The 13,508-nt window shown below is 42.1% G+C and overlaps 1 protein-coding gene across 1 annotated transcript in view; it reads right to left on the bottom strand.

The window, feature by feature from the left end:
- Positions 1-333: 333 nt before the first annotated feature.
- PLPPR1 (phospholipid phosphatase related 1) overlaps positions 334-13,508 on the bottom strand; it is a 173,004-nt gene continuing 159,829 nt past the window's right edge. Inside the window, exons 5-8 of the mRNA XM_083183883.1 lie at positions 11,960-12,210; positions 8,188-8,364; positions 6,378-6,509; positions 334-3,249 (exon numbers count right to left, since the gene is read on the bottom strand). Coding sequence (XP_083040009.1) covers positions 3,217-3,249; positions 6,378-6,509; positions 8,188-8,364; positions 11,960-12,210 — 593 coding nt within the window. The 3' untranslated portion in view covers positions 334-3,216. The remainder of the gene's footprint in view (positions 3,250-6,377; positions 6,510-8,187; positions 8,365-11,959; positions 12,211-13,508) is intronic.

The following is a 13,508-nucleotide window of genomic DNA, read 5'->3' as shown; positions in this document are numbered from 1 at the left end:
CTAACATCAGTGCTGACAACTTCCAAGCCACTTCTGACCACTTCTCAATCACAGATTAGTGGAAGCCTCAGAACTATCTCATTTGCCCAGATGGCACTCTTCAATGTTTTAGGACTTGTGAATGTATCTGTGAATGCACAGTGATCCGCGATGCATTCGCAATTTTGCACAGGGCTTTTTATCTTTCAGTCTAGGTGGCAGCTTTCTACGCAGTCAACTGATACAGTATTTATCAGATTAACAATCCAACCTGTATTAAGCCCCTATAACTGAAACATGTTATATGCAGCTGGACTATCCAAGGCTTGAAATAAATCCATTTGGTCAAACTGATTAAAATTAAACAGTTTATTGCTCGAAAACGTTTAAAATTTAAACATCACCAAGTACTTACTGGTTTGAATCAGAGTGAAATACAAGACATTTGAAAACACAAAACTGATATATCTTGGTAAGTATTAAAAACTGACCAAACTAAGCTGCATTTAACCCAGAAAATAAAGTGTTCCCTTTATAAGGATGATGATGGGACATTTTTTTCAAATAACTATTTAGCAAATTTTATCTTGGAAATAAGAGAAATATGTCAGAAGTTCAAGAAAAATTTTTTTAATGTCATGTCTTGATCCAGTCACCGCGTTTTGCTTACTTTTAAAATACACACAATCATGTATATATATGTCAATCATGCTTGAAAGTATACAGTATCCAATAATATTACAATGATCCCCCAGGTATCCTTTAAACGCTCCTCTTTAAATGTAGAGAGAATTGTCAGTGTTCTATTTTACAGCTATAAATTCATTAAAGAAGTATACAAACGGCAAGCTTTATTTATTTATTAAAATGTCAGCAGGAGAGACAGGTTATGTTTGTCAGTGTAAATCATTTTAGTTAATGCTTCCCATCAAAGCACTAACAATATTTTCACAGCTATTATGGTTCCAATAGAACCTTTATTTAACACCAGTTATGACATACAGTCTACCTAATAGCAGCTGGTTGTTACAATGAAGGCTGACCAACACAGGCATATTCCTTATGTATTTAAATGAATAAACTGTTCATCTTACATGTTATGCACATATAATGTAAACTGTACACTATCCAGAAACTCCGAATTCCCACAAAGGCATATTTTTTCTACCTTTAATAGTAATAATGTGTATGATTTTGGAAATTCATCTCACTTGAGATGTCTATGACACAATGACAGAATATTGGATAACATTATTAAGCTGAGATAATGTAACATATAACGGCTAATAATAAAGGTTATCATCTGTTAACACACAGTAGCAATTGTTAGGGAATATGATGCTAGGTAATGGTAATTACAATAATAATGGAATATTTAAAATTGTATAGCCTGTGTCTAGGGTTGGTGGTGGTTGAGGGGTCATACCATACCTGCATAATATTTATTCACTTTCTTCAGAAGTAAAGGCATGTGACAAAAATAACTGATGCAAGCCTTGAAAATGAATTGTGTAGGGTAGTGGTATGATAAGGTATTGAAATGTTCTATACAAAATGTTTGACTTGTGGATTGGGCTGAGCTTACAACACTATAGGTTGTGTATCTATCGGCAGGCTGCTATCAGTGAGTGGTAGGAGGAACTTCTGTCCTGGGCCTCGACCAAGAGAGGGGCCTTGGTGACAGCAATGTGGATCGGGGAAAACAGCCTTGGAGCAACAGAGCAGGCGGTATTCTGAAATTAACACCAGCTGTGAGTTAATCGGAGCTCACAGACTGGTAGCCAAACAGAGCTGCTTGTCCACGAGTTCTGATTGGCTCACAAACAGCATCAAATATAAAAAAATGGGTGTCTCTGTCCCTCCATGGCTGTCCGCCAGTAAAAAGCTGATTGCCCACTCCGATCTACACTGCTACTACCCACAGCCCCTCTCAATGTGTGCATGGACTGCTACATACTCTACCTCCTGCATGCAGCTCTCCAACCAATGCCCAGAATGATAAGCTGTGGGCGCTGAAGGAGGAGCAGAAGTGGAGGCTGGAAGTGTGAGGGGGTAGAACAGGCAGTTGTGTGTGTATGTCTATGGGACAGTAGGGCAGATGTATTAAGCCTTAAAAAAAGATAAATGCGAGGATGATATAAGAATGATAAATGTACAGCCAATTGGCCCCTAACTGTCATGATATATGCTTTTAGAACTATGACAGTTAAGAGCTGATTGGCTGTGTGTTTATCACTCCATCCCCCTCGCGTTTTTCTCTTTTTAAGACTTAATACATCTGCCACAGGGTGTGTGTGGTGGTGGTGGGGGGAAATGGAGCAGTTTGTTTGTTTGTATATACAGTAGTAGGGGGCTGCCTATTTTGTCAGTCTTGGGCCCCACAGTTTCAGGGACTATTTCTATAACACTAACTCTGTATGTTTTTGTGGGGGCAAAAAGTTAACTCGATTGAAACTCCTACTTACTACAGATAATGTTTAACACAAAAGATCTTCCTCATTACCTACTTGCAACACTATTTATATGTATACAAATGATAACACATCATACACATGTATCTTGCAACCAAGTACAATACCTTTTCAGGGATAATTGTAACTATTGCACTTGTTTACAAATTTAAACTTTTTATCAATTCAGATTGATTTTTTTCCCTAATTGCATTAAACATAGAGAAATTATGCCCATGCGAATGAGACAAACTAATCTATTACTTGCTGCCTATCACTGATATATATGACACAGTTTGGAAGTTTGTAATTGATTGCAAATTACACAAGAAACAAGAAATTCTATGCTCATTCCTGTACACATTTCAAGTAAAAAATTCTCCTGGTCAGAAAAAAAACGTAAATTACTGTAAGGTGTATTATAGCATTTTCATTTACACTGCAGTCTAATGCATATAAAATAATACAAAAATTGTATACAAACATGTTCACATAACATCAACAATTCAAAAAGATTTTTTTGTTTTTGTTTTTTTAGTGCACGATATACCATAACAGGAGAAAATTGGATTATGGCATAAACATGGGATGTTGAATTTTGACACTACAACAGAAAAATATAGCAGGGCTACATCACATCCTTGAACAAAGGTGTACAAAACATCAGCTTCTAACTAGATATAACATAATACTGATAGTCACAGTTCAACAATGAGCAACTGTGTTTGTTGGTGTTTTCGCACTAATGTAGTATAAAAAACAGTTCTTTTTATTAGCATTGTTCATTTCAGGTAACTTCAGTCATAGATGAAGAGTGATTCTGTAAAAGAAAAAAAAACATTCAAAAAATTATATTTAATGAGGTAAAGTGCATTTACACATCTATATGCTGTAGCATAAAAGTATACAAATATATACCTAGATATATTATATAATGCTTTACTTCAAGATATGTGTGCGCAATGTCTCTACAGTATGCCCACTATTCTTTCTAATTCATAGATGTTTATGTAATAGTTAAATTGATTTATGAAAATATATAATCCTAGATTGCATTATTTATTTTAACCACTAGAGGGAACACTTGAGTTATTTAATAAGCCTGCGTTTGCAGAAGAAACCTATATAACATAGGAAGAATATCCAAACTTCAAATAGTTTTCAATTTATGATTCAGCAAATTAATTTGCTTATCCCCCATATACCAACTAGGATCTGACTATGGGGAGAGCACATTATACCCCTTTCACACCGCACCTCAGACCCCTGTAATTTCCGGGTTGCTGACGTGTCAATCTAGGTCAACGTGCGATGCGAAAGCACCATTGGTGCTGCACCAAAGCTTATAACCTGGATCGACCAACCTGGCAATTCAACCCGGGTTATAGGAAGGGTTAAACCTGTATCGCTCTCTGTATAATGGGTGACCCGAGATTAATGTGAAAACGCCGGTCCCAGGCCACAGCCAGGTCGGACCCAGATAAGACCCAGCATAGCGATGTGCAAAGTGTAATAATAACATTTTATAATTAGATGGTAGTGAAGTTTAAATTATAATTACAAATACATATAAAGAGTACAACATGATGATTTATGACTTACAATTATTTATGATTTTCTTATTAATATAAAGTATATACACAGTTTGTGTGGGTAAAAGTATTATTATTAAGCTCTCTTTCTCTTTGTATATACAGCTCCAACATAACATAAAGCTTTAAAGAGAATGTTTTTAAGAATTTACATCAGTCCCTGGGCCAATGGAGATGCCGGTCTTCACAATAAGGATGTAATTCTGCTTGGCTCGCTAAGCAGCGTTTCATGCCCCCCGCCACACTGCGAATATGCCAACTGCACTGCGAATGGATGTTTTGCATAAATACATTCGCAGGCTAGCATGCGGCCTTAAAATCATTCGATGTTCCTCAACCATAAAATTATTTTTCTACAGCTCGGAAATCTAAGTCAGTTTCTGCTGACGTCCTTCTCTGAGTACTGAGTGGGCAGCTGACATCTGGTTACGTCAGCCATCCATGCCCAGAAGTCAGGTGCCAGTGGTTGCATGGGGACACCCAGCATTTTCATGGGTAAGCCCGAGAAACAACCCCAGCACGCCTCCTCCACACTCCCCCTTTGTGAGTGCCACAGAAACTATGCAAGTCTCCGAGGGCACCCACATAGAAGCCCTGCACATGTGCATAAGCAATTATGCACAGAGCTGAAACATTGAATCCCTGTGCAAATGCATGGGTACGTTCGCTAACTAGAACAACCTCCTTAGATTCATTTCATTACATGCTAATGTACTTGCAGTGGGAGCTTTGAATATGAAGCACAGTAGGGGATAAATTGATCTAATGCTGCATCCCAGGACAAAGGTTGGATCACTGCTGTAGCAAGAAGCATCTACTTGTAATAGACACCTTCTGTTGTATTACTATACAGCTTCCACAGAATCAGCAGTGATAGCAGTGATAGCAACTGCATCATATCTGTCATAGGCAATGTATTAGCAAATTAATGACTTAGGGGGTTAGTCAGACCTGATCGCACGGTTGCAAATTTGCAGGCCCGGCGATTATTGATAGACTGTTATGCATTCGGCTTGTAGCGTGCATGTGCATGGCCATCCTGTGATAAAATCCTGCTACTTTTTATCGCTGGCTATTGATTGACTGGAATCTGGCATTTGACATTTGGGTTTAGTAACCTGACATTTTCTGGAAGTAAAAACAAACAGCAACATTTTTTCTATATTGATAGTAAAACTTTGTAACTTTTTGAAAGAGACATTTTTTAAGTGGTACAAATTTGGGTACTTGTTTCCTAGCACGGCCACAACGATCATAATCGCGGTCATCGGGGGTAAAATCGGGGCCATCGCGGGCATCGCGGCCGCTAAAAAATCGGGTGCGATGGGCCAGACGCGATGCCCGCGATTTCCCCATAGAGAACAATGGTAAATGGCTCAATTTACCCGCGATGACCCCGATTTCCCATAGGAAACAATGTGAAATGGATCAATTTACCCAAATTATCATAGGGAACAATGGTAAATGGGCCAAAAACACCCCTGAACATAAAAATGTCCCCCCAAAAGTACTATACGCCACCCCGCGATCAACGTGAACCCGAAGCACGGCGAGTGCGGTGAGCCCGCGAGGGGCGGCGGTACACGTCCTCCGACCTTTTCATGCCCTACTAGCCACCGAGCCCGAAGCGTGGCGAGCGCACGCGGATACCTTCACAGTTATACGCGTCCCCTCGCGGGCTTCCCAGGTGTCCATGGCGACGCGGACACCTGGGAAGCCCGTGAAGGGACGCGTTTACCTGTGAAGGTATCCGCGTCCCCTCGCGGGGCTCGCTGCGCTCGCCACGCTTCGGGCTCGGTGGCTTGCTGCGCTCGCCACACTATTCTATTCTCAACTCCACGCCGACGTGGATAGTAGGGCATGAAAAGGTCGGAGGACGCGTAGTCGGAGCTCGCCACGCTTCGGGTTCACGTTGATGGCGGGGTGGCGTCAACTACTTTTGGGGGGACATTCCACTGCTCTGTGGGTTTTTTGGGGGTTTCTGGCCCATTTACCATTCTTCCCTATGCTGATTTGGGTAAATTGATCCATTTAACATTGTTTCCTATGGGAAATCGTGGTCATCGCGGATAAATTGAGGCATTTAACATTGTTCCCTATGGGGAAATCGGGGGCATCGTGTCTGGACCATTTAAGCATTTTTAGGTGCACACGACGCGACCGACCCGATTTTTCACTGTTTTCAATGCATTTCAATGGAAAAATCGGGGGCATCGCGTTGGTCGGGTCGCAGGCCACTCAAATTACCCCCGATGGCCAAGATGTGTGGCCGTGCTAGGAAACAAGTACCCAAATTTGAAATTAATGTTCTATAATTTAAGTATAATTGTAATCAAATAGTAATATGTAATATTACCTGTGCACTCAAAGTCTCAAGAGGACTTTCAACTCTGGGAAAAGCCATTAGGGGCATTCCTCTTGTGTCTTCAGGTTTCGGTTTAGATGGAGTTTCATGTGTTCCTTTAAAGTTGTGTACAACACACAACCCCTGCAGAAAATAAAATACATAAATCAAAACAATTTCCAAACAATATACCAAGATTTTTACTTTAACTATACAGGTTCTATGTGTGACACGGAGCACTATTTGAGCAATTGTGTTGTTTGTTTGTGGATTCTTGTGCGTTGTGAAACCAGGAACGCACATACTGTACATACATCAATAGCAGGGAGGTGTAGAGGTTTGAATTAGTAGAGTTATATATTACTGTATATGGAGTTTATTAGAATGTGCGGGGTTCCGTTCGTGGCGAGGCAAAAATAGTGTAATGTAAAGATTTTAATGATGTTATTAATGCTAAAATTGTAGCCCAGTGCTGTAGTTTCCTATGAGTGGCCTATGACTAGTTCTTGTTAGTCATTCCTCTTAAAGCCTAGTCCAATACTGTGTCTCTGTGAATTTTAGCATGGCTGTACCACAAGGAAGGAGTAGTACTTGCTAGAAAGGAAGATATTTAGTTGCCCAGAAGCTGGTTTCTGGATGCAGGAACTATGAGGTAATGCCACTGTACTAACGTATTACACTTGTGTATCGCCCACTGTATTGTAACTTGCTAGAGCAGTGGTCTCCAACTCCAAGCTCGTGAACTACTGGTAGCTACCAGACATAATTTAGTTAGCTCGTCTTACGGTAATCACCTGACAGCATGGGTCCCACAAATCTGGTCTTAGAGAGCCACAGCACCCATTCAAGTAGTGCAGTCCTCTTCCATCTGTGCACCACAGCGTCTATTCATGGGAGGCAGAGGGACAGGGAGCATGGCCAGCATCTTACACAGCGCTGTCCATGCCCCCACAGTGGATTTTTGGGCTGCGCAGGAGTCCCAAATGGGAACCTAATAATGTTGGGAGGTATGCATACCTCCCAACATTACCCTCTCCAGGAGGGACACATTGCTCTGTTTCTGGACTTCTCCCTTGATTAATGAGTGCCATTACCTGTGTAGTGACACCTTTTCTTGTGTGAAACAGGTGATGGCTATCATAGATTATGAAGGAAGTCCAGAAACAGAGCAATGTGTCCCTCCTGGAGAGGGTAATGTAGGGAGGTATGGGTATGTATTGGCTGTCAACCTATAACACAGTTAAATGTTGCTTGTGCAGTATGACTCCTGGTTGACAGTCTGAAGCCAATTGGGGGCTGGCAGTGGAGGGGTTGATGGGTTGATGGGCTCAGTTTCAGTGTCACCTCCTTTTTGAGTGTTCATGGCTTCAGCTGCGGTGGCCTGTGTGTTTAACCTTAGGGTAACAGATATGACTGATGGTGTCACAGAGTGATACCATGCTGCATCCTCCAATGAAGCAAAAGGATCACAAGCATGCAGGAGGCATTTATTTATACAAGACACCTCCTGCTGCTAATATGAAAGAAGCAGCAATACTAACTCCATCTGCACATACAGTAAATACTGGTAATGAAGAGTTCAGGATTGGCTTAGAAAATGGCAGGTTGGTCAATAATCCATCACAATCATGACTGCCCTCATACTTAATTAGTGTGTGTGTGTGTGTGTATTTCTCTAATATAGTAGGCTGCTTAACCAAAATAGGTCATCATGTGCCTAAATGAGTAATGGTGTAATACTGTATATTCAAAATGTAACGCATTTCTTTTTCCTGTTCAGTACTGTACTGAATGATCCATTGGTCATTTTGTATGCTCTTACCAAAAACAGAGCAACAGCAGTCCCAAGAATGAAGCCACCAATAACATCAACACAGTGGTTCCTGTACTCGGATACACGGTTCAGTCCAGTAAGGAATGCAGAACAGAGAATCCCAAGGCAAAGAACAGGTTTTGCTAGTCTGCTGCTTTTTGTTTTAATTGTGCTTGTGATGTACATCTGAAACAGAACAGAAAATCCCTCGTCAGTTCATAGATTCTTTTGACTGTGCTGTCAAAGGGCTTAAAAGCAAAAAAAAAAAATTTTAAACATTGGAACATTCAAACCTGACAATGATTTGGAATTTCAGTCCAAGGACAATGGGGGAGATTCTCTAAAACAGAAATGCAGAAAAACCCTGTTATCAGAATTTTTACCGCCGACTCGCACCGACCCCTCCTCACCTGTGTCTGGGCAGCACAGCGCTGTGCTGCCGGACCTGTGACCTCCTCCTCCCTGCACTGAAAATCATCTTCCAGGTGCAGAGAGGAGGAGAGCCCCCCCCCCCCCCCCTGCAGCAGCAGCAGCAGCAAAATTAGCTGGTTAAGGGAGGGAGGGGGGACCCGCCGCACATCGCCAGCTCTTTGCAAAAGACAGCTCTTAACACAAGAGCTGTCTATTGCCATAATTATCGCATATTTTAGAGCATATGCGACAATTATGTTAGCGGTAGCCAGCGATGTGCGGCGGTAAGGGGGTACGGATGTTAGAGCATCCCCCCAATGTGAGATTTGCTAATGTGGCCCATATTTACAGTACCATTGTACAGTAGTACACACAGGGACTGATTAAAGGTTCCAGGTGCCCTAGGCTAGTACACATGTAACTCCCCTTGTAATAATGCTAAACACATGTGTATGGCATACCTACCAACTGTCCAGTTTACCGCGGGAACGTCCCGGTGGCCCTGTATGTAGCCCTGCATGTAGTCATACAGAATCCAGCTTCAAATACACATTGATGATTAATATAGCATAAAACCATCTACAATACAGATTGTTTATCATAAAAGCTCATTGTAGGGCCTGATTTAGAATGCACTAAGCTTCAAAAGTGATAAAATGGTGAGTGATAAACAGCCAGCCAATCAGCTCCTGCCTGACATTTTACAAACCCAGTCTGTAACATGTCAGACAGGAGCCGATTGACTGGCTGTTTATCAATGGCTGAGTGTCAATTGTGCACTGAGTTGCTCGATGTTGTAAGTCTGTGCATGCATCTGAGAGGCAATGTGCATGCGTTGCAATCATGACTGCTCACAGTAGGACAGGCAGGTTTCTCAGAGATGCAGTACCTCAAATGAACACAGATTCAGTCAATTTAAGTGTGGATTCCTGGGCAATAATGCAGTTAGCTAAGTTGAGGCAGGTGTGTAGCAGGCATGTCGCTGAAAGAGGATGTGTTGAAAGATGTACAGCCACATTGGATGCCATACGCAGTTGGAGAAACTGCAACAGCCATAAGGATGGTGCATGTTTCAATGATGCAACCGATGGGGCAGTTAAAGATGCTCTGAGAAAAGCAGTCTCAAGATGCTGCAAGTAGGAGTCTCATTTTAGATTAAATTCATACCTCCCAACACTCACGATTTCAGCGGGACAGTCCCGATTACCGGGTCCTGTCCCGCTGTCCCACCCGCGGCCAGAGGTGTCCCGCTGCGGGGGGGGGGGGCAGTTGGGAGCCCCCCCAATTTAACAGAATAGACGCTGTGCGCATGCGCACAGGGTCTATTCCCGTCCGAAAACGGGGACGCGGCTCATTTGCATAAGCCGCACCCCTCATTTACATAATATGCGCCCCCTTTTTGGACGCTGTCCCCATTTCAGCAGCTACAAAGTTGGGAGGTATGTTAAATTAACTGTAGCATAAGACGTGGATTCAGCATAAAATACTGCCACATACACATCTGCGTCACACTCAGAATCAGGCATTTAATACGTTCACTTAAAAAAATCCAAGCAATAGAGGTAACTTACTTTACCAAGATATAAATTGCACAGTATATTTACTTATCTTTATGAGAGTATTGTAATGATACCAATAAAACACTAGAGGGCAACGGTGCTACACTGAAATAGTATAGGTGAAAAATACTAAATAATCCAAATTCGGTTGAGAAATGTTACAAATTGTTATGTTGTTATTTTTCGATGCAAACATATATATATATATATATATATATATATATACACACACACATACATTATGTGGATAGATAGATAGATAGATAGATAGACATAGATTGGTGAATTTTGTTAGGTGTGATATGTAAAAGATGGATTTTAAACATACAGTTGATAATTGAGCATTTTGGAGATTAATGCCACAAACCCTAGGGGGGAGGGTTCAATTGATTGCGAGGGAGGCTCTGGGGCTGCTGGGAAATGTATCTCTCCCAGCAGCCTGCTCCGGTGAGATGGCACTACACGTAAGGTCACACATACACACACGCCAGGGCATAAGTGTTTTTATAATAGAAAGCTAAAAGGATTGAACACAATGCGCTGCTGGGTAATTGGAAAAGTAGTGTTCTGAGTGACCCACACTTCCCACATAGCCACCGAACACACTGATTAATAAAAAATATATTTTATATGAAATTATAATAAAATAAGAAATAAGAAAACACATAAAAATATAACATATAAATAAAAGAAAATATAATGAAATGGCTCACCATATATCACCATATATCTCTGTGTCCGTCACTACTGAACCCTAGCGTCACTGGCCGAAGGGGTGACTCTGAAGTGCCCACTCCTCTTCAGAGACAGGACCTAGGTGCTGCACTGTAACATAACGTGCAGCACTCGGCTCCTGTTACAATTTACTGCACTGCGCAGACCGGTCTTCAGGGAAAGCCAAGCGGCTCCCAACACCTGGAGTGATGAAGACGGGGGTTCAGGCCACACCGTCTCCCCACAAGGACACGCCTCTTTTTTACCAGCCCACATGCACTATATATATATGTTCCCACATTGGGTGCCACCGTAGGTAGGGTAGCCACTGCCACACATTTTTCCTTAAACTCCAAAATTGGTTTAATTTATTTGGCAAAAAATATTTGTTGTTTATAAAATGTTCCTCTAATCTTTGATATCATTCCAATCTCTTTTAGAGAAACAAGAGATTATGGGCGGGATGCTGTAACATCCTCGCCCTCGGTCCGCCGCACATCGCCGGCTTCCGCGGAGATAATTATTGCATGTGCTGTAACATATGCGATAATTATGGCAAAGGATAGCTCTTGCATTAAGAGTTGTCCTTTGAGATCTGGCCGGCGATGTGCAGCGGATCCTGGCAGGCCCCCCCCTCCCTCCCTTACCCGGCCTGGATACTGCTGCCGCGCGGCCTCTCCTCCTCCTCCCTGCACCCAGAAGAGGTTTACAATGAAGGGAGGAAGTCACAGGTCCGGGCAGCATAGGCCCCATAGGCTTCTATGGGGCGTTGCCAGCTTTTGTTGGCGACGCCCCCCGCCGCGGTAACCCGGTAGAGAATCCCACAATGCAGTAAAAACCCTGATAACGGGGTTTTTACCGCATTTTTCCGTTAGAGAATCTTCCCCTATATCATGTGTGTATTAGACTTCAGAACACAACACATCCTAACTTCTTTGAATCTGTTTACTGTACATTCAGTCAGTGTAAGAAAGAAAAATCGAGATGACTTGCATTACGAATTATACATTTGCAAATCTCCATTGCCTTGAATATACACTACTGTGCTGTAAAGAGGAATTCTTTTTTTAGTTTTACTGATTTGAGTAGCTACTTACCGTTGCATATAATGCAGAGTATATACTTAAAGCAGCGTGTTTTGATGGAAAAGATCTCCGGGCCTTCTCAATCACTTCTGGATCACCATTGCAGATGTTTCCATTGTTTATAAACTGATGGTGAGCAAGACAGTCTGTTCCAGTGTAGTTTGGTTTACATGCGGTCAAGAAATAGGGAGTGAGGTTGCCTGTTACCACTTGACCAGCATTTACAAAAATGTCTGTTGCAAATAGACCAAATGCAAAAACTCCTAAAAGGATGGAAGAAAAAGTATTAACACAAAATTAGGAAAACAAAGTATATACATCATATTGCACCCTGCTGTGTAATACTATCTATTTTTTTAAAATACATGTACATCAGAAAAAATGTCATACAGGAGCATAACTAGAACTTTGTCAGCCCCATAGCATTATATTGAAGGGGCCCCTGTCCCAATGATTCTAAAGAGACATTTTTTTATGCATTTTTTATTCATTTTTTTTACATATACTGTAGTAGTTTTCTAGGTAATATTATTCCACACAGTAGTGCCCTGGTTTATTTTTTCTCTATTTTAAATTATGTCACTTTGAAGGGCTGCCATTGCACATTATGCCACTCAGCATCCCCTATTCACATTATGACATACTGTACAGTATCCGCACTTCATATTATGCCACATTGCAGTGCCTCCTGTTCATGCCAAATTATAGTGTCCTTTAGCTCAAATTATTCCATGTTAGTGCACCAGTTAACATAATGCTACACTATCATGCCTCCATTGATATTGTGCCACATTGCAGAGGCACTCATGTATTTTATAGCTTCACTTCTGGACTTGCAACTTGGTGTCACTGCTATGCTATTACTGGTGCCTGTCCTTGTGTTTCCCTCCTATTACCCTATAGATTGTAAGCTTGCAGTAGGGCCCTCCAACCACTATGTTTGTCTGTTTTACTCAGTTTGTTCTTTCAGTGTTGTCATCAGTTGTAAAGCACAACAGAATCTGCTGCATTATATAACTAACTGTAAATAATAATAATAATAATAATAATAATAATAATAATAATTACATGACACCATTTAACATTAGATCATATTATAACATTGTATAGTGGCATCCCATTCATATTGGCCCTTATTCTAATCGGCTCGGTACGGCCCGCGTGCGGCCGTACCGCCGATGTTTTTGTTCTGCACATGCGCAGAGGTCATTCTGCGCATGTGCAGCCCCCTTCGCCGCAGACGGATTTCGTCCGCCGCAAAGGGGGCGTATAGGGGCGTGAGGGGCTTCAGCCCCTCATTTCCCTATGTGTACGCCCCGCGTTTCATGGGCGTTCCCATGCAAACGCGGGGCGTGTGCATGGTAATGAGGGCATGACGCCCTCATTACCATGACATGGGGGCGGAAAGCTGACGTCGCCGGATGTCAGCTTTCAGCCCCCTTTCAAGCTCCCACACGGACGATTGTCCGTGTGGTCTGAGCTTGCGGGAGCTGCCGCGGCGTGCGGGCCTGCCTTCGATGGTCGTCGACCATCGAAGGCAGGGGGCAGCTCCCACCATGGT

This window comes from Crinia signifera, chromosome 1 (genome assembly GCF_055691185.1).
Source record: "Crinia signifera chromosome 1, ASM5569118v1, whole genome shotgun sequence".
NCBI classification, from domain to species: Eukaryota; Metazoa; Chordata; class Amphibia; order Anura; family Myobatrachidae; genus Crinia; species Crinia signifera.
This window is presented reverse-complemented; position numbering and strand designations above follow the sequence as displayed.